Consider the following 25709-nt stretch of genomic DNA (forward strand, 5'->3'; position numbering starts at 1 on the left):
AATTACTGAAGTTCGGTGGCAGGAGGAACAAGACTTCTTGTCAGGTGAATACAGGGTTATAAATACAAAATCAAATAGGGGTAATGCAGGAGTAGGTTTAATAACGAATAGGAAAACAGGAATGCGGGTAAGCTACTACAAACAGCATAGTAAGCGCATTATTGTGGCCAAGACAGATACGAAGCCCACGCCTACAACAGTAGTACAAGTTTGTATGCCAACTAGCTCGGCAGATGACGAAGAGATCGATGAACTGTATGATGAGATAAAAGAAATTATTCAGTTAGTGAAGGAAGACGAAAATTTAATAGTCATGGGTGACTAGAATTCGATAGTAGGAAAAGGAAGAGAAGGAAACGTAATAGGTGAATATGGAATGGGAATAAGGAATGAAAGAGGAAGCCGCCTGGTGGAATTTTGCACAGAGCATAACTTAATCATAGCCAACACTTGGTTCAAGAACCATGAAAGAAGGTTGTAAACATGAAAGAAGCCTGGAGATACTGGAAGGTATCAGATAGATTATATAATGGTAAGACAGAGATCCAGGAACCACGTTTTAAATTGTAAGACATTTCCAGGGGCAGATGTGGACTCTGACCACAATCTATTGGTTATGAACTGTAGATTAAAACTGAAGAAACTGCAAAAAAGTGGGAATTTGAGGAGATGGGACATGAAAACTGAAAGAACCAGAGGTTGCAGAGAGTTTCAGGAAGAGCATTAGGGAACGATTGACAAGAATGCGGGAAAGAAATACAGTAGAAGAAGAATGGGTAGCTTTGAGAGATGAAATAGTGAAGGCAGCAGAAGATCAAATAGGTAAAAAGACGAGGGCTAGTAGAAACCCTTGGGTAACAGAAGAGATATTGAATTTAATTGATGAAAGGAGAAAATACAAAAACGTAGTAAATGAAGCAGGCAAAAAGGAATACAAACGTCTCAAAAATGAGATCGACAGGAAGTGCAAAATGGCTAAGCAGGGATTGCTAGAGGACAAATGTAAGGATGTAGAGGCGCATATCATTAGGGGTAAGATAGATACTGCCTGCAGGAAAATTAAAGAGACCTTTGAAGAAAAGAGAACCACTTGCATGAATATCAAGAGCTCAGATGGAAACCCAGTTTTAAGCAAAGAAGGGAAAGCAGAAAGGTGGAAGCAGTATGTAGAGTGTCTATACAAGGGCGATGTTCTTGAGGACAATATCATTTAAATGGAAGAGAATGTAGATGAAGATGAAATAGGAGATATGATACTGCGTGATGAGTTTGACAGAGCACTGAAAGACCTAAGTCGAAACAAGGCTCCGGGAGTAGACATCATTCCATTAAAACTACTGACAGCCTTGGGAGAGCCAGGCCTAACGAAACTTTACCATCTAATGAGAAAGATGTATGAGACTGGCGAAATACCCTCAGACTTCAAGAAGAATATATAATTAAAATCCCAAAGAAAGCAGGTGTTGACAGATGTGAAAATTACCGAACTATCAGTTCAATAAGCCACGGCTGCAAAATAGTAACACGAATTCTTTACAGACGAATGGAAAAACTGGTAGAAGCCGACCTCGGGGAAGATCAGTTTGGATTCCGTAGAAATGTTGGAACACGTCAGGCAATACTGACCCTACGACTTATCTTAGAAAATAGATTATGGAAAGGCAAACCTACGTTTCTAGCATTTGTAGACTTAGAGAATGCTTGTGACAATGCTGACTGGAATACTCTCTTTCGAATTCTGAAGGTGGCAGGGGTAAAATACAGGGAGCGAAAGGTTATTTACAATTTGTACAGAAACCAGATGGCAGTTATAAGAGTTGAGGGGCATGAAAGGGAAGCAGTGGTTGGGAAAGGAGTGAGACAGGGTTGTAGCCTATCCCCAATGTTATTCGATCTGTATGTTGAGCAAGCAATAAAGGAAACAAAAGAAAAATTCGGAATAGGAGTTAAAATCCATGGAGAAGAAATAAAAACTTTGAGGTTCGCTAATGACATTGTAATTCTGTCAGAGACAGCAAAGGACCAGGAAGAGCAGCTGAACGGAATGTACAGTGTCTTGAAAGGAGGATATAAGATGAACATCAACAAAAGCAAAACGAGGATAATGGAATGTAATCGAATTAAGTTGGGTGATGCTGCGGGAATTAGATTAGGCAATGAGACGCTTAAAGTAGTAAATGAATTTTGCTATTTGGGGAGCACAATTACTGATGATGGTCGAAGTAGAGAGGATATAAAATGTAGACTGACAATGGCAAGGAAAGTGTTTCTGAAGAAGAGAAATTTGTTAACATAGAGTATAGATTTAAGTGTCAGGAAGTCGTTTCTGAAACTATTTGTATGGAGTGTAGCCATGTATGGAAGTGAAACGTGGACGATTAATAGTTTGGACAAGAAGAGAATTGAAGCTTTCGAAACGTGGTGCTACAGAAGAACGCTGAAGATTAGATGGGTAGATCACGTAACTAATGAGGAGGTATTGAATAGAATTGGAGAGAAGAGAAATTTGTGGCACAACTTGACTAGAAGAAGGGATCGGTTGGTAGGACATACTCTGAGGCATCAAGGGAGCACCAATTTAGTAATGGAGGGCAGCGTGGAGGGTAAAAATCGTTGAGGGAGACCAAGAGATGAATACACTAAACAGATTCAGGAGGATGTAGGTTGCAGTAGGTACTGGGAGATGAAGAAGTCTGCACAAGATAGAGTAGCATGGAGAGCTGCACCAAAGCAATCTCTGCACTGAAGACCACAACATCTTAACTTTGGGTCTAGTGTATGGACAAGTTACGTGTAACAGTGAACAGTATATTTCTTTCTCTGCCACGGCAGAAACTGGGGAACTAATACTATTTGAGTGGATAATTTTTCTTTGAAGTACTATCTACAAGGAATAATCTCCGCACGTTCCATGGCTGGAATCCAATGATGATCCTGAGAGTGGTTTCAGTGTACTTACTGTCAATGTGTCACCCTAAATGTGACCCATACGTTTTGTATCTCAGAAAACTATTTAACAAGATTACAAGCTCATTAAAGTCAGTGCTACTTGGAAACATGTATGAGGATTTGTGTGACAGCTGGGCACCTGTTAATAAGCGAAAAAACAATTTGTGTTTACCTTCCAGAATGGCAGGCCAAAGAACGTATCCCTCGAGGCACGGAAATGTCCATTGACTGCATCTGCAAGTTGCTTTGCTACTCCGTCCACCGTGGCCTCCAAGAAACCCATGCGTTTTCCCAGCACCAGCGTGCACGCACCTGTGAATATCAGACTCATTTCACTGCCCTGTATTTGAGTTCACGCAATTCTGTTTTAATAACTAACAGAAGAGCAACTTCCCATTAGAAGAAGAAAACTTGTACCGTATGATATTAAATTCCCGTACACTCGAGACCATACGTGAATAATAAGCTCTTATTAAGACACGCCTTACCAATAGCGAATGGCACCCTTTTTCCCTAGATTACATAGATAGGTTACACTTCAACGTGCTGAGATTTTTGCTAGAAGACAAAACATAACTTTAAGTTTATGTTTTCGAAGTACTGTTGGTATTTTCAAGGAAACATATCCAATAAATGGCAGGTAAGCACTCGTCTTGAAAGCCTCATCCACTTCCTTGTTGCGCCTTTTATATGTACGTAGCGCTCTCCGTATCTGCCGAGATGAATATCCATTTCCCAGGAACGCAGTATGGAGGTGTTCTGAGATGCTGATAACCTCCAAACGGAATTGGAACACCTGCAAACTGTGCTTCTATGGAACGTGGAAGAAATTACTGCGCATGAGATTAGAAGAAATGCAATTACAGTGGTACAGACATACGATGAGAATGGAAGAAGACTGTTGGTCGTAAATATTTGTAATGTGCGTCTCGATACACGGACGAAACAGAACACGAGCACAGACACATCTAAGGAATAAATCTCGCAGTGCATAAGAGAGCGACTGGATAGTGCGAAAGCGTACTCACTCTCGAGGCCCATACGCATGGCGAGCTCGTCGAAGGCGGCGACGGTGCCGTGGGGGTCCCGCCGGTCCCTCAGCAGCGAGAGGAACTCGTCGGTGACGGCGTCCAGCTCCGGCAAGAAGCGTCCGATCACTCTCCCACTCGTGATGCCCGGCGTCAACACGCGCCGCAAGTGCTGCCACTTTTCACCCTGCCTGCGAGACGAGACCAGAAATAAGACGACGAGGCACATAAAGAACGTTATCGAAGATGTACACCGACGTTTATGAAAACTGCAGCACTCAGAAAGAGTCGTCCGAAGGGATCTAAAATTGGCCAATGTGTATAAGAGTGTACTGTCAAGTTACTGTAGGAAATAGGCTTAGATGCTGGTGCAGCATCAGTCTTTCTTGCGTAACCGGAAACATAGACACTACGCCTACATCTGCATCTACACTGACGGAAAAAAAATCGCAACTCCAAGAAGGAGTTGTGCGACATAAACGAAAATTGATAGGCGTGTTTCTACATCTCCAGTCGCGTAAGAGTGGCGCTAGTAGCGCCACTATGAGCACGCAAATCACTATTGTTTTAAACGTACGCTGTAACGGTCGTGAGAGCCAGTTACCTTTGAGATGGACGTGGTGAGTTGATGTTAGTCAGGAATGGCTTTAAGGCGACAAAGACGCCATTATCAACACGTCACTGAGTTTGAACGAGATCGTGTAATAGTCTACGAGAACCTGGATGTTTCTTCTACGACACTGCAAAAAGACTTGGCAGAAATGTAGCTACTGTATATGTTTGCTGGCAGCAGTGGACGTGAGAATGTACGGTTGCAAGAAGACTGGGATTCGGGCGGCCACGTGGCGCTACCGAGAGGGAGGACCATCGTGTTCGGCGTACGGCTCTGGCGCATAGTACCCCGTCTCCAGCAGCAATCTGAGCAGCAGTTGGCACCACAGTGACACAGCGAACTGTTACAAATCGGTTACTTCAAGGACAGCTCCGAGCCAGACGTCCTGTAGCGTGCATTCCACTGACCCTAAATCACCGCCATTTGCGACTTCAGTAGCGTCAAACGAGAGGTCATTGGAAGGCAAGGTGGAAATTTTTTGTGTTTTCTGATGAAAGCTGGTTCTGCCTCGATGCCAGTGATGGCGGTATGTTGGTTAGAAGGAGGCTAATTGAAGGCCTGCGCCGGCCGGTGTGGCCGAGCGGTTCTAGGCGCTTTAGTCTGGAACAGCGCGACCGCTACGGTCGCAGGTTCGAATCCTGCCTCGGGCATGGATGTGTGTGATGTCCTTGTGTTAGTTAGGTTTAAGTAGTTTTAAGTTCTAGGGGACTGATGACTTCAGATGTTAAGTCCCATAGTGCTCAGAGCCATTCTTTTGAGGGCCTGCAACCAACCAATCTGCGTGCTAGACGCACTGGACATACAGTATAGTATGCGACTTCGTATGACAGCAGGAGCACACTTGTGGTTATCCCACGCACCCTAACTGCAAATCTGTACGTCAATCTGGTGATTTGATCTGTTGTGCTGACAGACACGAACAGAAATCCAAGGGGTGTTTTCCAACAGGATAACGCTTTCTCAAATACCGCTATTGTAGTCCAACATGCTCTACTGAGTGTGGACATGTTGCCTTGGCCTCTCGACCACCACATATGTCTCCAATCGACCACATATGGGATGTCATCGGACGACAATTCCAGCGTCATCCACAAACAACAATAACCGTCCCTACATTGACCGACCAAGTGCAACAGGCATGGAACTCCATCCCACAAACTGGCATCCGGCACCTGTACAACACAATGCATGCAAGTCTCCATGTTTTCATCAAACAGTCTGGAAATTACACCGGGTATTAATGTAGCGGCATTTCACATTTGCAATGGCTTATCTCGAGCTTACATTAACCTGTGATCTTGCAATGTTAATCATGTATATTTGTTACCTAGACAAATGTATTACCAAAATTTAATTACTCTACATTAATTATTTTTTGGTGTTCCGATTATTTTCCCCTCAGTGTGTATTCCGCAAGCCACACTACGGCGTGTGACGAAGGGTACTTGTGGTAGAGTGTGTACAAAATACCTTCACTCATACCTGCACAGACATAACCGTAGGGCAATGGCAGTTGTGAGGGCTCCGTTGTGAACGACAATTTTTTTTTGGGGGGGGGGGGGGTCCACGTCTGCAGATTCGGACAGGGAAGGTGACTTCTGGAAAACGATTGTATTCGAATCCGTAGTGATGGTCTGTAATAGCTTTCGTTTGTCACTGGTGTTAACTCGCTTCGCAGGTCCCGCGTCTAATGGACCTCTGATCATCATGGATCATTTATTGTTATGGTTGGATGCTCTTCATGACGTCATAATATCACATTAATTTAAGGGAAAGTGTTCTGCGCACATCATCTACCTGTGGCTAGCGTAAATTATAATATCTTTTAACTTTTGTATTATGTGGTTATGCGACAGAGATGGGCAGAAAGCCTGTCATTCGTCAAAAAGCACCACTCTGGCGGTCACTTATTCAGCGTACGGCTGCGATTCACCAGCTATAGCTCGATGATAATCTTCCTGTAGTTACCAAGTTCTTGATGCTATTATTTTTTCCTGTTGGAGAATTCAATTAGAACGATCACATTGATAATGTTGTGTGGAAAGTAAACCAAAGACTGCTTTTTATTGGCACAACACTTAGAAGGTGCAACAGGTGTACTCTGCCAGAGTACTGCTGTGCATTAGGAAATCCTTACCAGATCGGATTGATCGAAGACATGGAAAAAGTTCAAAGAAGGGCAGCTAGTTCTGTATTATCACGAAATAGGGTGGACATAAGCGAGTTGGGTTGGCACTCATTAAACCAAAGGCGTCTTTCGTTGTAGCGAGATCTTTTCACGAAATTTCAATCTCCTATGTTCTCCCGAACGCGAAAATAATTTTCTGACGCTCACCTAGAAGGGAAAAATGATAATTGTAATGAAGAAACAGAAATCAGAGCTCGCACGGAAAGAAGTAAGTATTCACTTTTCCCGCGCTCTGTTAGAGTGTGGAAAGATAGATAAATAGTGGGAAAGTGGTTCGATGAACCCTCTGCCTGGCACTTAACTTTGAATTACATAGTATTCACGTAGATATAGAGATACTTTTCGTTTATTCTCTGCTTTATGCCAGACACACTGTTTTCCTTTTTATTATTGTTTGGTTCAAATGGTTCAAATGGCTCTGAGCATTATGGGACTTAACTTCTAAGGTCATCAGTCCCCTAGAACTTAGAACTAACTAAACCTAACTAACCTAAGGACATCACACACATCCACGCCCGAGGCAGGATTCGAACCTGCGACCGTAGCGGTCGCGCGGTTCCAGACTGAAGCGCCTAGAACCGCTCGGCCATTCCGGCCGGCTCTTATTGTTTGACTACATATGTTTCCATATGTATGTATCATCGTATGTGGATCTCGTTTTTATTTCTGAAGCTGGGCAATATGAAACTTGAGGTTTACAGGTGGACTCGTAATTTAGGAAAAATTCGTTTTTCTAATAAAAACTTGTGATACCAAGTAACAATTAAGTGACAAAATGTATGAAAACAGTGTGCATAATATCATCCCCAGAAACATGCCAAGGATGCACAATATGCCAAAAATAGTGACATACTGTCAGGTCGCAGAAAGCGTAACAGCAGGCTACCCTGTAAAATGCATATTTTAAGTTATGCAGCCTGACGCTGAACCACAGTATACCACACATACGAGTCGAAACGTGAGTGGGTAGACAGTGAGAAAAAGGGAAACACTATTTTTTGCAGAAGGAGGGCTTAAAAGAAAAGAAAAACAAATTTAACTCTATGCGAGGATATCAGAATTCTTATGTGCATAAATATACAAAATTTCTCGCTTTCGTTGGTGAAGCAAAGTTTTCTCTTCTCCTAGATACGACAGTCAATAATGGTGTCAAGAATCGTTGCTGTATCCCTTCAGGCTGGCTCATAGAACCAAAGTAAATGGCATATCGTTACGAAGGGAACGGAAGTTGAAACAGGATCTTTTTTAACAATTGCAAAGGATATCACTAGCGCGTCTCAAGCTGGGTGTCATATTTATAATCTTTTGAGGGGAAGCATGGTCGTAATCTCTCAGTCGTAACTCAACACAGCTGACGTTAGTGCCATTCGGTAGCCATCACCGAGGAGAAAGTGCTGTCGGGAGGTGTGCACGCCGCCTGCGGCCTAGTTGAAAGCAGCTTGCACAAGCTATCACGCCTGCACTTCCTTGTTACCGAGGCTGCGCTATAGAACTATCAACCATTTTTATACCAATTAGTAAATACAGATCTTGAACTGTAAGCAGATCAAGGGAATTAAATTACAATGATTCGTCTTAGCCGCGAAATAGCGGCGGCATATTTTGTGCAATACACTCTCAATCGAGATAATTGTCGTTTTTCCATAATTATTTTTTCTGCTATTGTTATTTTTATGTGAGAAACGTTTGCCGGAACTTTACCATGGCTGTCCAGTTTGAAAGGAAACACTTACTTCCAACCGTGGCTGATTATATCGAGAATGATGACCACGTCACGACACAACCAAAATATATGTGCTGGTATGACGACCGTAGTATGAAAATATTATTTGGCTACGTCTGCGGCGTAAAGAATCATTTAAAAAGGAATCTATTTGGCAAATGGTTCCGCGTAGCTCTCATCATATTCATTTTTCATTTCCAAGATGTCATTTCGATTCACCATTCTAGTCTTCAAACGCATTTGAAACTGTAGAAATTATACAAATAGGGTAAAATTACTGCCTGTGTAAGGGAAAAGATGCGCATGAAGCGAAAAAGTACCTAATGAACTTTTCAATCAGTTTTACGTGACACGGAAAGCTATTCACAATTCTCAACTAGCGTGCGTATAATAATTTTCTTGGGTTTATCCTGGTTCTAATTGTTCTACGACATCTCACGCTCGCGGTTTTTAAACGCTTCTAGCAGAAATGGCAAGTTTGTTTCGCGAAGCCACTACACTATTTGTGTGGGGTGATACTAGCGACACACCCTCTGCCAATACGTTTAGAGCTCCGCAGCGTGAAACTGAAGACTGGCTCACTAAAAGAATATACATACTTTTGCGTTATATGTATGATAACTGTTAAGACGTTTTTCCCAAATTAGCTTTTATTATAAGAAAATTTGTCTAATACCCACCATTAGACCGCTTCCTGGCCACTATCAGTGTTCAAGATTCAGACTAACAGACTGATAGTTTGAAAGTTATTAACACTTATCCTAATGTGCAGTAGAAATGAATATCATCTAAGTGCACGTAGCCGGCCGTGGTGGCCGAGTGGTTCTAGGCGCTTCAGTGCGGAACCGCGCGACTGCTACGGTCACAGGTTCGAATCCTGCTTCGGGCATGGATGTGCGTGATGTCCTTAGGTTGGTTAGGTTTAAGTAGTTCTCAGTTTTAGGGAAGTGATGACCTCAGATGTTAAGTCCCATAGTGCACAGAGCCATTTGAATCATTTTTAAGTGCACGTAGTGGTAGCGCCTCTCTCCTTGGAAGACCAACGTAGTTTCTATCATTCTTCATAAAATATTGTAAGCATCACATCAAGAAAGAAGTCTATTCTCTTCATCTACAAGAAAATAAAATACCCTTCTTCTTTCTCTTGAATAAAACTTTAATATGTGTCTTAAAATACATTTTCACGTCGGAAATTGTACGAAAATTACACATAAGAAAGAGCAGACAGTAAACGTTTATCAATTTTTATGTCTAGGTGATGAAATCGAATGATGTTGCCCCTCAAGTGGATGCACATATCTGTATCTCTTGTGTGACATCGAAACAATAAAATAAAAGATTTGCAACAGCAATTTATTTTATTAGGATAATGTGTGTCGAAATGAAACAATTACTGCATGACTCTAGTAGAATTAATCTCATCGTTAAATGTTTGCCAGAATCGGTGAAATGCACATTTGCCAATGCTGAACACTTGAAAACGTAATTCTTATTAACACTCTAGCTCCCAAATGACGTAAGATCTTTACGAATGTAAACGAGAAACACTCTAGGATTAAAATACGAAGCTACAATGCTCGTAAACAGTCCATATCGGAGCAAAACAAAAGAAGACTCTAAACCTTGGCTGACACAAGATAAGTCGGGATAATATTGTAGGTTCGAAGTCTGAAACCTGATTTTACTCGTGTTAATGCAACACACGTTATCATTAATGAATTGTTTCTCCGGACCTTTGGACAACCCGAGACCTATAACAGACTCGATGGAAGACAAAATACTTTTTGAAACTAGTAGCTGAACGAATACTGTAAAGCGATTTTCTCGGCTTATTTTCAGGCCATCCTTCGCCCAGTTCCTGCGGACATTACAACAAAATGTGCTGTACACAGATTTGGGACGGTTATTACAAAATATGGGAGTTTTTGCCGCAAATCATTTTATAGGTCAAAAACAGGAGGTTACCGACTGTTAAGTTATTTGGGAGTGGCTAAGAGACGACGGGCCGAGTTATTCGGAGTCTAAAATATTCCCTAATACCAAAAGGGCGACGAAAAAGTTTGAAATCACCAACGTAACTCAAAACAATGTGAACCTCAAACACGAAAAATCAAGTTCCGGCATTAAAACACAACATCTGTGAATGTGGGAAAGTGAACGTGAGGAACAGACTCGGAATCGAGCAAACTTCATCTGATCGCCAGGCTTCGGTTTATTGTGGGCTTTGATAACATCACTCATTCAGTTCTCTAAACCTTAAAAACAAGAACGATAGCTGATGAAGAAACTATGTCGGTTTCCCGCTTCAGTCACTACTATTTAAAGTCCACTACGCGTTTCGATGGCTACGAGATCGTCATCGGAGGATTTCGTTCTGTTCACATCGTGTATTCATCTGCGTGTTGCATATGTGACGTCTTTTTGGCAAACAGCGGTGAGACGGTGTTCGTGGGAATTAGTGAAATATTTTGTAGGGTACCCACGCCTTGCCTCACATTAGTGCCTCAGATGTTTATCTGCGTCGTATGGATGACTGTGGTGAATAACATGAAAAGGGTCGACAGGCGTGACACTTCTACACGACGGACGTATAACCACCGAGTGCTACTGCCTGGAGATCTATGACAACACTGAAATCCCGCGGAACTGTATGTGTGTGCCATTACTTCCTACCTTCCCCCGTGTTGACATCAAATGTTGGTAATCAACATTTCTGCCATTGCAACAATTCGAATTGATAAGCTGGGGTTTGAATAACCTCTGATGCTGAGAAGGCTCAAACGGAACAACACGCAGCAAAATATTGGTGCGAAGTTCACTCTAGTATTTATCACGTGCCTGCATGTAAATTATAAATTTTCTAGAGACATTTTCAAGAAAACTGCTGTATTTATTTAAGAGCGAAAATTCCTTAGTGTTTTTTTGAAGACATCTAATTGGAATTTCATAATTGTACACGGTCTGATACTAGTCACTTTCCAGTGCCTATTTAAATGCAGAAATCATACCTAATATCTGGTCGAAATTGCTTGAAGTGTCGTTAGAACGACATTTTGTGACCTACACGACGCGATATTCATATTTAGTCCACACGAAATTCTTGTGAGAATTAAGAGGTACAGTCTGCAGAAACTAACGTAGTTGCTAAATTCTGTTTCGACATCCTAAGCAAGCATGTATTTCGTTATCAATGACACTTTTCGCATAATACCGTAATTTAGGATAAACTTGCATTTGCACAGCCACCAAAACTGTTCTGTGCCTCACTGCTACATTCTGTATTTATACCTGTAAAAGCTGACGTCGTCTTCTTCTTACCTGCCTCGTTACCTCCACACCTATTTTTGACTCCATTAACTGACGCCTTCTTGCTCTTATATGACGCATTATAACCGTGTGTTGTTTTACCTCGGTATAACTGACGCAGTATTGCTCTTTAATGGCTCACTGTTACCACCTGAGGGTTTGAATACCAAACAGGTGACGCCATCTTACTCTTCTACGACTCGTTCTGCCGTCGAAACAGCTGACAACGTCCTACTCTTTTACGGCTGTGTTTATAACGCTACAGAGTACCGCCATAAGTATTCTAACATGTGAGTAACATTACATTCGACTTCTGGGAAACATTGCGTATTTCGAAAGTGAAGCTGATTTACGTTAAAATGTTATGCTACGCTAAAACGCGGCGTGCCCCACCTAACATCTCGACACGACTGCTACAGGGAGGGCAAGCCGTGTGAAGTGTACGGTGGTCGATTAGACGAAACAGAGCAACGAACGACCTTGCGCAGCACGCAGCAGCTGGTTACGCAAGCGTCAGCCCCGTGACCGCCAAAGCGCCCCGGCGGCAGCGCTTCCCGGAACAGCTTGAGTCACCTTCAGTGTCACGGCCGCGCTCCGGCTCATGACGTCATTTCACTGCCTCTTGCCCTGCCTCCCTCCTCTTCGTCAGCCGATGTCGCTACGCGTTTTAAACCATCTCTTACTCATTTCCATCCTTTTCCCGAGTTTTTTAATTCTTCCTCGATGTTTCTTCCCTATTGGCACTATTTTTCTTACTGTTTTTTCCTTCGAAATATTTGGTGCTTTGTAGCTTGTTCATACTCTGGAATACCTTCTACGATACTTTAGAATTCCTCAGATGAATCTTTGTTTATCTTGTCTGAAAGTTGTACACTTTCAGTTTTTTTACTTAGTCGCGTTGTCTTCGTGTGGGTCTATTGTGATTCATACTTTGAAATAATCGGTGGAATGAAGTTGTCCACTCTTCTATATATTATTTCTGTTACCTCACCATTATTTTCTTTTTTACAGTCAGACATCTTGCTGTGTTAAGAACATTTCGGGTGACCAAAGCTGCGTGGTGTATAAAACGTTAATAGATTATGATTTTTACTATACATACTGCTGCTTAAATGAAACGCTACTTCAGCCTTTTAATTACTGCTTTATCCTTAACTTTCTCTTTCCTTGTCCACTACTACTGTTTGTAACTTTTGCAGGTTGGTTGGTTGGTTGGTTGTTTCGGGGAAGGAGACCAGACAGCGAGGTCATCGGTCTCATCGGATTAGGGAAGGACGGGGAAGGAAGTCGGCCGTGCCCTTTCAAAGGAACCATCCCGGCATTTGCCTGGAGCGATTTAGGGAAATCACGGAAAACCTAAATCAGGATGGCCGGACGCGGGATTGAACCGTCGTCCTCCCGAATGCGAGTCCAGTGTCTAACCACTGCGCCACCTCGCTCGGTAACTTTTGCAGGAACTTCCCCAGTGTCTGTGATGGTACTTACGACTTAGCCTTCCCTTTCGCTTTCTTCGGCACGTTCTGATGCATAATAATGCTTTTGGTAGTGCTAAAAACTTGAAAACTGACCCACGTATAGGCGGTTATGATTAAATCGCTAAGACAGTTGAGAATCTCAGGAATGTCCCCACACAGGAAGGTGTTAAAACACTGACCTCTTATTCCGGCCGTGGTTTTCCTAACAATTTAAGTCAAATGGCTGAATGGTTCCTTCGGCAAGGTATCCAAAATTAAAGCAGCAAACTAGTGTTTCCCCGTTCTGTGTCTAAGTCACGATATAATCATATTAACTGTCAACACATGTCCCAGCCGCGCGGAGTGGCCACGCGGTTTTGAGGCGCCATGTCACGGAATGCGCGGCCCCTCCCGCTGGAGGTTCGAGTTCTCCCTCGGGCATGGGTGTGTGTTGTTCTTAGCGTACGTTAGTTTAAGTAGTGTGTAAGTCTAGGGGCCGATGCCCTCAACGGTTTGGTCCCTTAGGAATTCACACACATTCGAACGTTCGAACACGTGTCCATACCATAGTGTTCTGCACGGAAGATGGCATTCCGGTCAACGGACAACCACGCCAGCGATGACGTTAGGGCACCCATCAAACGGGATAGTATTTGTCGGGTAGTCCCACATCCACAATCGCTGTTTACACAGTCACAGACGGTGCAGTACGGCACAGAGAAGACGCCTGCCACACTCTCTGCAGTGGAGAGGCGTAGGAGGAATGGAAGCCGGACAGTCGTAAAACTGATGTGGTCCGATGGCTTAAAGTGAATCGTTCTGTTGTTTCCCGGATGAGGTGACAGTTTGTAGAGGCCGAAACTGTATCCTTAAGACCAGAGCAGGGCCAGTCATGTGTGACATTAGAAAGAGAAGACCGTTGTTTGGCTGTCAGGCTACAACAGCACCGTCTTAGTACTGCACAGCAACTGGCGTCTGACCTCGCACCATCCACTGGACGTGTTGTATCGAGGCAAACGGTGTATAGAAGGCTTCGGCAAAGTGGCCTTTACTGTCGGAAACTTGCTGTATGTGCACCTCTGACGCGTCTTCACAAAAGGGAACGTCTAGATTGGAGTTGTCAACATGTCACACGGATGATCTAACAGTGCACCAATGGACGTTTCATAGATCAGTCCCGAATTGATCTGGAGAGTGTGTCTCGACGAATTCGCATCTGAAGGGAATGTGGAACACGATTTCGGGACCCAGACATTGTGGAAAGAGATCGATGTCGAGAAGGATCCCGAAAGACGTGGGCAGGGATTACGCTGCCCACTCGAACAGCTCTTCATGAAATTGTACGGGTGAATCGGCAAGGTTTAACTGCTGTCACGAGTCGTGACGAGATCTTGAGACCTCATGTGCGGTTGTGCTGTGGGCCCAGACTTCGTACTAATGGACAATAATGCACGAACACTTAGAGTGGTTGATGTTTTCTTGGAAACATAGGATATTGCACACATGAAGTGCCCTGCTCGCTCTTCCGATTTGAGTCACATAGAGCTTGTCTGGGATGCACTATGAAGACGGACTGCATCACATCCACCAACCCCTCCTCCAGACTTGCGAGCAGCTGTGCAGGAAAACGGGCGTCATTGCCTCAACATGAGATTGATGACACCATACTCAGTGTGGACCGTCATTGTCAGGCCCGTATTGCTGCAAGATGCGGTCGCATTCCGTACCGAGCACATTAATCAGTTGTCGGAATGCGTGTGCAAATTCGTTAAGTTGCAAAAAAACGAAGAACATTTTTGTCTACCGTTATGCGTGTTGCAGTTGTTTACGTTCTGTATTCATTACATGCTTTCTACTTTACAATCACCTGTTTATAGTGTTTTGTAGCAAAACAAACTCAATTTCCGTTTGTTGCTTTAATTTTGGACACCATTATGTACTTACTCTGTAACTATTTATTTTCATTTTATTAAGATGACAAATCCCATATCACTGTGAGATGATTCCTGGATGTATAAATAAATAATCTTGAAAATCAAATTACTATTATTAACTGTCGCGATCATTTTCTAGGGTGCTGCCAGTCACTACGGACAGTGCTCTTTGATCTCCAGGAAAACGGTAGAGCTGTACGATGTGCTCGGTGTCAGTGCAGTTTAAAATGTTCATGTTTTCCTTCTGGCTGCTCCTTCTCAAAATAAGATGTAGACATTTTTATCTTTCGTTCCGCAGTTGGTATCTCGAGGTTGCAATCTTTCTCTCTCTCTTTTTTTATTTTATTGCAAATTAGGTTTGACATTTCCTTTGCCGAACCACGTTGAAAGGGGTAATTCCTACAAGAAGAAGTAAACAGCATAAAACTGATTTCGTAAAACAACATATTATTGCAGATTTTCGTCATGGTGAAAAAGTAAGAATGGAAGATTAGTGTTTAACGTCCGGTCGATGACACGGTCATTAGGAATGAAGCTCAATTTCGAATAAGAGAAGGCTGACGAAGGAAGTCGGCCGTGTCCTTTTCATAGGAACCATCCAGGAATTCATCTTAATCCATTTAAGAAAACCACTAAAAAGCTGAGTCTCGAGCACCGGAGAGGGATTACAGCCCCGTTTCCACTAAATGGAAGTCCAGTATCTTAGGTTATGATTGCTCCCTGCCTAAGTAGTGAAGTCCAGTTCTGCTCAGCAGAAGTAGTTGCCTGTTTATCCATAGTAGTAGACAGTGTAGTCCTTCAGCGCGGCCTTTACGTTCGGCGCTGTCTTTGGGGTTCATTCGCTTTTTACTGCTTAGGAAAAGGACATTTGTCTCCAAGGCAGTCACTCACTAACGGAGCTTTTGGACGTTCACGAAGGGTGCTGCCGAAAGAACGTAAGAAATCGCAACATTCACATCCAAATTAAAAATCGCCATAACTGAGCAAAGCGATTACAAGTAAGTAATCCCGTTCTGGCTACAAAATCACATGTATAAATGCTTTTACTGATAATACGTTTCTTTACTTACTCTCGTTTGTTCGTCATGTGTTTCAGGTTATACTACAAATATACAGGATGAACGATAGTAAAACCGACAAATTGCAGCGACGGATTCCTGACTGGAAATGGAACAAAAAAAAAAAAAAAGATCCGGAAATGCATCGTTGACACGGTAGATAGCGCTGGCGAATTACAGTTCCTCTGACCCCGTGCCGTGTGTTCCTTGTGTGTTGCAAGCTTTATGATTGGTCCAGTGTACCGTAAGCACCAGAATGGTCCGGTATTCATATAAGGAAGAAGCTGACATGGTGTTTGTGTACGGCCAAGCAGTTGGAAATGGTAGATAGCCGCCACAGCTAACCAAGCCAAGTACCCTCACAGATACCAACAACATCACACCACATTTCAAGCCCTTTTTGGTCGTTTGTGTGATCATGGATCCTTCCAAACGAACGTGCAGGGAGACGGCGGACTGTGCACACACCAGATTTGGAGGAACGGGTTCTTCAGGAGATTGAGCCGAACCCCAGTAAAAGCTCCAGGCAAGTGGCCAGTCAACATGGTGAAAGCCAAAGTACGATTGTGTGCATCCTGCATGTCAATCGCTACTATCCGTATCACCTGCTACACACAAGCAACACGCGGCACGTTGTCAGAGGAACTGTTATTCCTCAGCCCCATCTACCGTGGCAACGATGTGTTTCCGGACACATGTCCATGTTTTTCCTCCATGTCCAGTCAGGAGTGCGTCCCTGTAGTTGGTCGGTTTTATTGATGTTCACCCTGTATATTGAATGCATTTTGCACAACTTACGCCCGGGTTTCCGGGTTCGATTCCCGGCGGGGTCAGGGATTTTATCTGCCTCGTGATGACTGGCTGTTGTGTGATGTCCTTAGGTTAGTTAGGTTTAAGTAGTTCTAAGTTCTAGGGGACTGATGACCATAGATGTTAAGTCCCATAGTGCTCAGAGCCATCTGAACCATCTGCACAACTTAACACACGTACGAACGTTACTTACTGCTAAAAGACGATAAGGAAACGATGGTAAGCCCATGCATGGCCGTATCTTCTAACTTCCTTTACTCTAACGTGACGGCTACTCTCTTTACATGCGATCAAGTTCTGATTTCTTTAGTTTCAACTACAACAGTGAAAGTGAAAATGAGTGAACAAAACAACAAGAAAATTGAAAATTGTAATTTTAATTTTCCTTTTCCTGTAGCTCAGGACCTGCACAATAGACTAAAATTAAGTTTTTGCATTAGTTTCAGTAGTCCTACAGTTCTGATCACACATTTCGACGCACCCGAGCTCTATGAGTACACCTTACAAATATTTCGAGCATCTATTGCTAAACTGCAACTTCCCGATGTAGAACTAAAACACGTGTACCCCAGTGAGACACTTTAAGTTAGATTCCGCAAAGAGAACTCAAAACGCAGTTGAACTGCTTTTTCTAATGTTCCGCTGACCTTGCAAACAGATCTCCTCTTTTTGTTACCATATTTTTAATGTTTTAGTATTTCCCGTAAGAATAACAGAAGTTTCTCAATAATATCTAACTGTACAATGATTTCAGAAGAATTTGGGCTAAAATTAAAGCTATCTGCCCAGTATTCTTTTGCTTTCACATCCTTTGTTCTCGAATCGGTGCAATCTTGTAGGCGTTACTCACTGACGTGATACACGTTCTGAAAAAAATAGAATACGAAAATAATTGTTAGTAATACTTTAGTTTTGATTTTACAAAGCGTTTTTGAAAATTGTCTAGAGTTACGGACTTCCAAGAAATTTCTTTCACTCTGCGTATGTATGCACGCTGTCCCCTGTGTCGTCGTCTACCCACCAGACAATTATGCGTAGCTGGTTGACTAATGCACTCGCAGTGTCTGGTTAAACAGAATATATGGATAAACGACGGAAGTTACAAACTATTTTTCGTATGAGTGTGATCACTTAAGTACATAATAAGATTTAAATTTCTCGAAATGTCAAGGGACGTTGTATATTGAAACAAACACTAACTAACAACTAACAGCACTCGATTCTTTCAATAAAATTATTGAAGGTGCGATTTATTTCTGTTACCCTGCAGCGCTTCTGACATTGCTACGATAAATAAAACTATCACGGGTAGACTCCAGAATCCTCATAACAGTATTTAAAAAAATGTTCAGAATATTCAGGATACTGCCTAGGTTTGAGTTAGTCTCGTCAGTCTACTTATTCACTCTGAGACATTCCCTACTGCTAGTAAACAATTCGAGGGACAGGTATAGAACAGTTCTTTGAGGCAATTGTTGTTTCTCCAATACGTAATGATAACTACCTTTGACAGATATATTGTTAGTAAGGATGTTAAACAGTTATACTTATGTTCCATTAACTGTGTCTAATGGAATACAAAGAAACTGCCCAATATTTCAGTGATTTATAGCTAACTAAGCCAATACAGTAACTACATTTAGAAGTGCTGTTACTGATGTCATCCTCTCCGTGTTCGAGGTAGCTAACACTCGACGTACACGTAGGACTTTCGGAGCCTGCTGGTGGAAGAAATTGTCATAACCAGTATACGGTGGCAAGATTGCCCCGTACAGTTCCGTATCAGCCGGCCATTCACCAATGTTTTGCGTGAATTTCAAATCTCTGTGTTGTTTCTCATAAAGTGAAGACAAGTGGCATTTTTCGATTTAGCATATGTGAACACTAGTGTTACGTTCATTAATGAAACACAACATTTGAATAGTTCTTAGAGATTTACGTCATTTACAGCCTAGATCAATAAATGAATTCGTACTATTTTTCTCTGCTCTATTTCTTCATGCTATTCCCAATTTTCTGTCCATCAACAGACCTGTCTGCAAGACTGTATTTTTGTTAATCAACGCTAGGGTCACCTCAAATCTATTACTTCAGATAGAGTTACATTACTCTTTTGTTAACTCACCCAGGAAGACACTGAACGAATGTGGGATTTAGTGGTTCAAATCTACATCTAATAGTCCAAATTTATATTTCCTATGGCAATCGTGCCACTCTGAAAATGCAGCCGAGGTGTTTATTTCAGCTATACCACTACTTCATCTGTCATTCTACATGATCCTCAAAAATCTGAAATTTGGCGGTATGCTAAGCTCTAATTCACCTTACTGTTTCACCATAAAGAACATCCCTATTTTGAAACTTCATTAAAATATTAATTTTGTTCTAGGTATGTCTGAGCAGAGTAGGGAAACTTCGGCCTGTACTAACCGACGAGGTGGAGAACTGCCTACGGAGTGCGTGAAAACTGACCAGAGCAGCTGCACGTACGCATTGATCAGAGCCACCATACATTCAATCACATATCTTGGAACTGCCTTTGAGAGGGTACTAAGACAGTACGCGGTTGCTAGTAGGCAGTCGATGTATTTAACTCAATTAAAAAGCAAGCCGCTACGGATACTAATTTATGTCAATGCGGTTACGCTTGTAATTTATAGGCTTTCGGTACTTGTCCCTACAGCCATATCAATACTGGAAATATGATTCTACAGTTTGTTTTGACAATGCAGAGTATACGTTAGTTTAAGTTGTGCCCTGATACGAAGTAACAGGCTTGACAAAGGACAGATTCCAGCATAAAACAAATTTTACATACGTGGTATACCTTAACGGGTAAACAAGATGAAAATGGAACACAGGACACACAGAGGTAGCGTGCTATAAAATCCTACTGGTAACACAATAAAAAATGGTAAAACTCCGTTGATACACATTTGAGATATTCCTAATTCAAGCCATAGTAGTGACTATGTATCTAAATTAACAATAAAATGTTCTTTTGTATGTTCTGTAACATTATTTTTCAAAAGCTATGGATAGATAATTGAATATTTGTACAAGTCTGTAAGTAGCATCTAGACAGAACATGAGAATAGAAAACAATAACTAGGTTCGGATATTACAGCCAACACCAGTATTGAGACATACATACAGGCGGAAGCGGTCACGCTTCACCTAGCGGTCGACAATTAGAATCTCAGTAGTGATAAATAGAGCATTTGTCATGGACAAGAATGAGGGGCAGACAGATATTAATTTTCGTCAGAATGTTCGCTAGTGTCTTAGCATGTTAAATAACAAACCTATCTTGAGAGAAAAAAGATTTGCGTCACTGCTGTTGGCGACAGGTCTGCGGGATGAGCGAGGTCGCACAGTGGATAAGACATTGTACTCCTATCCAAGAGGGTTCAAATACCAATTCCGTCATCTTGATACAGATTTGCCCTAGTGTCCCTACATCACACCTTGACCTTACATTTTCTAGCCTGTTGATCTTACACATTCTATCCTATCTCCTGTCTTTTTTTTTCCTTCCCACTCAAATAATCTGCAGTTAAATTCTTCCAGAAACTCAGTCTAATGCTATTTTTAGGTTTTATTTATTTGTTACGGTGATACGTATATACAGTATATACATCGCCCGACAAAAAAGTGAAACATCCAGAAGACGTGGTCGGATGTTAACGTAACTTCATGAACGTACACACCATCTGCTTGTATGTAAATAATCAGAGTTGCAGTTTTGCTAATATTTGAATTGTGGGTGTAAGGCCGTGCTCCAAGGAATAATTCTCTGCCTAACTTTTCGTCTTCCATTGCTGGGTTTTAAAGACTCAGAAAGCTGTTACAGATTCAGATAGGCGCAGCAAGCGGGACTGTTTATATGTATCCACGCAACGGTCGTTTTGTGACGTCATCGGACGGCTGCCTAAAACCGCTGAGTCGCGCCGACGTATGCTGTGGAGCTTGTAGAGAGGGAGAGTTGGTAGTGCTTGTTTTATTTGGCACTAAGACTCACAATTTGGTTAATTTCAGTCCTACTTCTTTTCTGTTGAAATTTTTTTCGCTCTTTTGAATTCCTATAGCCTCTCTGTACATCCTGGCGTAGTAATTACTAGGTCTTGCTAAAACCACAATGTCAGAGAAACGAATTTGGTAGTTTCCCGATCAGAGCGCGTGATCTGCTGCTGCTGATTCATCCGACTTGCCCAAGCGAGAATTGCTCTTGTGTTCCTTGAGGCTGGTGTTTATGCTTCTTTTTGTAGACCCCGTGGTCTAGGGGTGGCGTCTTTGATTCATAATCAAAACGTCTTCGGTCCCGGGTTCGATCCCCGCCACTGCCTAAATTTTGATAAATAATCAGCATTGGCGGCCGAAGACTTCCGGCATGAGAAGTCAGCCTCATTCTGCCAACGGCCTGGTCAAAGAGGGCGGAGGAGCGGATAGAGGTTCAGGGTACACTCTTGTCCTAGGGGTGGGAAATTGCCCCTAAAGGCGGAAGAATCAGCAATGATCAACGACATGAGGATGCAGAAGGCAATGGAAACCACTGCATTAAAGACACGTAACGTGTATCCACATGACATGTGGCCTGTATTTGAAGAAGTGTCATGATGATCTCTCCATTGGCAAAAGATTCCGGAATAGTTCCCCATTCGGATCTCCGGGAGAGAACTGCCAAGGGGGAGGTTACCATGAGAAAAAGATTGAATAATCAACGAAAGGATAACGTTCTACGTGTCGGGGCGTGGAATGTCAGAAGCTTGAACGTGGTAGGGATACTAGAAAATCTGAAAAGGGAAATGCAAAGGCTCAATCTAGATATAGTAGGGGTCAGTGAAGCGAAGTGGAAGGAAGACAAGGATTTCTGGTCAGATGAGTATCGGGTAATATCAACAGCAGCAGAAAATGGTATAACAGGTGTAGGATTCGTTACGAATAGGAAGGTAGGGCAGAGGGTGTGTTCCTGTGAACAGTTCAGTGACCGGGTTGTTCTAATCAGAATTGGCAGCAGACCAACACCGACAACGATAGTTCAGGTATACATGCCGACGTCACAAGCTGAAGATGAACAGATAGAGAAAGTGTAAGAGGATATTGAAAGGGTAATGCAGTATGTAAAGGGGGACGAAAATCTAATAGTCATGGGCGACTGGAATGCAGTTGTAGGGGAAGGAGTAGAAGAAAAGGTTACAGGAGAATATGGGCTTGGGACAAGGAATGAAAGAGGAGAAAGACTAATTGAGTTCTGTAACAAGTTTCAGCTAGTAATAGCGAATACCCTGTTCAAGAATCACAAGAGGAGGAGGTATACTTGGAAAAGGCCGGGAGATACGGGAAGATTTCAACTAGATTACATCATGGTCAGACAGAGATTCCGAAATCAGATACTGGATTGTAAGGCGTACCCAGGAGCAGATATAGACTCAGATCACAATATAGTAGTGATGAAGAGTAGACTGAAGTTCAAGACATTAGTCAGGAAGAATCAATACGCAAAGAAGTGGGATACGGAAGTACTAAGGAATGACGAGATACGTTTGAAGTTCTCTAACGCTATAGATACAGCAATAAGGAATAGCGCAGTAGGCAGTACAGTTGAAGAGGAATGGACATCTCTAAAAAGGGTCACCACAGAAGTTGGGAAGGAAAACATAGGTACAAAGAAGGTAGTTGCGAAGAAACCATGGGTAACAGAAGAAATACTTCAGTTGATTGATGAAAGGAGGAAGTACAAACATGTTCCGGGAAAATCAGGAATACAGAAATACAAGTCGCTGAGGAATGAAATAAATAGGAAGTGCAGGGAAGCTAAGACGAAATTGCTGCAGGAAAAATGTGAAGACATCAAAAAAGATATGATTGTCGGAAGGACAGACTCATCATACAGGAAAGTCAAAACAACCTTTGGTGACATTAAAAGCAACGGTGGTAACATTAAGAGTGCAACGGGAATTCCACTGTTAAATGCAGAGGAGAGAGCAGATAGGTGGAAAGAATACATTGAAAGCCTCTATGAGGGCGAAGATTTGTCTGATGTGATAGAAGAAGAAACAGGAGTCGATTTAGAAGAGATAGGGGATCCGGTATTAGAATCGGAATTTAAAAGAGCTTTGGAGGACTTACGGTCAAATAAGGCAGAAGGGATAGATAACATTCCATCAGAATTTCTAAAATCATTGGGGGAAGTGGCAACAAAACGACTATTCACGTGGGTGTGTAGAATATATGAGTCTGGCGATATACCATCTGACTTTCGGAAAAGCATCAACCACACAATTCCGAAGACGGCAAGAGCTGACAAGTGCGAGAATTATCGCACAATCAGCTTAACAGCTCATGCATCAAAGCTGATTACAAGAATAATATACAGAAGAATGGAAAAGAAAATTGAGAATGCGCTAGGTGACGATCAGTTTGGCCTTAGGAAAAGTAAAGGGACGAGAGAGGCAATTCTGACGTTACGGCTAATAATGGAAGCAAGGCTAACGAAAAATCAAGACACTTTCATAGGATTTGTCGACCTGGAAAAAGCGTTCGACAATATAAAATGGTGCAAGCTGTTCGAGATTCTGAAAAAAGTAGGGGTAAGCTATAGGGAGAGACGGGTCATATTCAATATGTACAACAACCAAGAGGGAATAATTAGAGTGGACGATCAAGAACGAAGTGCTCGTATTAAGAAGGGTGTAAGACAAGGCTGTAACCTTTCGCCCCTACTCTTCAATCTGTACATCGAGGAAGCAATGATGGAAACAAAAGAAAAGTTCAGGAGTGGAATTAAAATACAAGGTGAAAGGATATCAACGATACGATTCGCTGATGACATTGCTATCCTGAGTGAAAGTGAAGAAGAATTAAATGATCTGCTGAACGGAATGAACAGTCTAATGAGTACACAGTATGGTTTGAGAGTAAATCGGAGAAAGACGAAGGTAATGAGAAGTAGTAGAAATGAGAACAGCGAGAAACTTAACATCAGGATTGATGGTCACGAAGTCAATGAAGTTAAGGAATTCTGCTACCTAGGCAGTGAAATAACCAATGACGGACGGAGCAAGGAGGACATCAAAAGCAGACTCGCTATGGCAAAAAAGGCATTTCTGGCCAAGAGAAGTCTACTAATATCAAATACCGGCCTTAATTTGAGGAAGAAATTTCTGAGGATGTACGTCTGGGGTACAGCATTGTATGGTAGTGAAACATGGACTGTGGGAAAACCGGAACAGAAGAGAATCGAAGCATTTGAGATGTGGTGCTATAGACGAATGTTGAAAATTTGGTGGACTGATAAGGTAAGGAATGAGGAGGTTCTACGCAGAATCGGAGAGGAAAGGAATATGTGGAAAACACTGATAAGGAGAAGGGACATGATGATAGGACATCTGCTAAGACATGAGGGAATGACTTCCATGGTACTAGAGGGAGCTGTAGAGGGCAAAAACTGTAGAGGAAGACAGAGATTGGAATACGTCAAGCAAATAATTGAGGACGTAGGTTGCAACTGCTACTCTGAGATGAAGAGGTTAGCACAGGAAAGGAATTCGTGGCGGGCCGCGTCAAAGCAGTCGGTAGACTGATGACCAAAAAAAAAAAAAAAAAAAAAAATGTACAATTGGCTGCAAGGGCAAGGGATTTTATATATTCCCCTTTTGCTGGTTCTTTTTCATTAGAAGCTCTAAATCAGTAGTCGTCAAACGTTTTTGCTAAAGAGACAAAACTGACATTGTGGAGCGGCACTTAGGGCCGCATATGTACTGATCTTATTACTAATAGGTAACCTTAATGAAATGGTATGTTATGAACCCCCAACAGACTAGCTACTGTGAGGGCGCGACAAGTTGACCGCTGGCTCCATTCGGAACACTTCGTGTCGACTGTTCTGCGCTTCAAATTCCTGGCACCCTAAGCGAACCCAAATCTGCGACACTGTAATTGCCTGACGAAGTGTTTTTGTGTTGTGTATGTGAGCTGATGATTAATTAATAACAGTAACTATATGCATATTTAAATGCATTATGAAATATTAGACACGTTCACAAATGTTTATTAAATGTTTTGAATGTCATTTTTATTCTGCTGATTGCACTGTGTTATAAACAGCCTTAATTTCGTTTCATATTCCTCGGTACAGATATGTACTGCATTTGAAGATGGCCGTCTCTCTGATGTGCGCTCACGACTCCATGTTACTTCCATTTGAAATTAATAGCATAGCAGCTGATCGGTACGAGGTACACACACCCATGAGTTGTCAGAGCGTGAAGACAACAATAAAACATTCCCCCTGTCACATGCTCTAACCCAGCGGTGGCCACGCTACTTAACCCCCTACACTGTGGTAAGCGGTCAGCTTTACTTAGCTCATGGCCAAGTTCACCAACGTCGATTAAAATTATGTACGTCCTAAAATATTAGTCTCTGTAAATATTTATTTTTCTTACTGAATAAGAAAACTACACTCTTAAAAAGCTCTGAACGTTACTTGACGTTTCTGGATTGGGATGTTGTTGCTAAATGAATGTTACCATAAAACAGGGCTGAGAATCGTGGGAAGCACCAATACTCAGTTTGACGACCATTCCTGTAGACCTTTCAGAATGTAGTGTCCCATTTATCTTTCTGTCAGAGCTTGCTTGAGTC

At 42.3% G+C, this 25709-nt stretch overlaps 1 protein-coding gene across 1 annotated transcript in view; it reads right to left on the reverse strand.

Moving 5' to 3' along the window:
* The window catches only part of LOC124722851 (ecdysone 20-monooxygenase), a 163365-nt gene that overhangs the window by 26865 nt on the left and 110791 nt on the right, over window positions 1–25709 (reverse strand). Inside the window, exons 5-6 of the mRNA XM_047247976.1 lie at window positions 3978–4168; window positions 3122–3261 (exon numbers count right to left, since the gene is read on the reverse strand). Of these exons, the coding sequence (XP_047103932.1) occupies window positions 3122–3261; window positions 3978–4168 (331 nt within the window). The remainder of the gene's footprint in view (window positions 1–3121; window positions 3262–3977; window positions 4169–25709) is intronic.

The sequence above is a fragment of the Schistocerca piceifrons genome, chromosome X (genome assembly GCF_021461385.2).
Source record: "Schistocerca piceifrons isolate TAMUIC-IGC-003096 chromosome X, iqSchPice1.1, whole genome shotgun sequence".
Lineage (NCBI taxonomy): Eukaryota > Metazoa > Arthropoda > Insecta > Orthoptera > Acrididae > Schistocerca > Schistocerca piceifrons.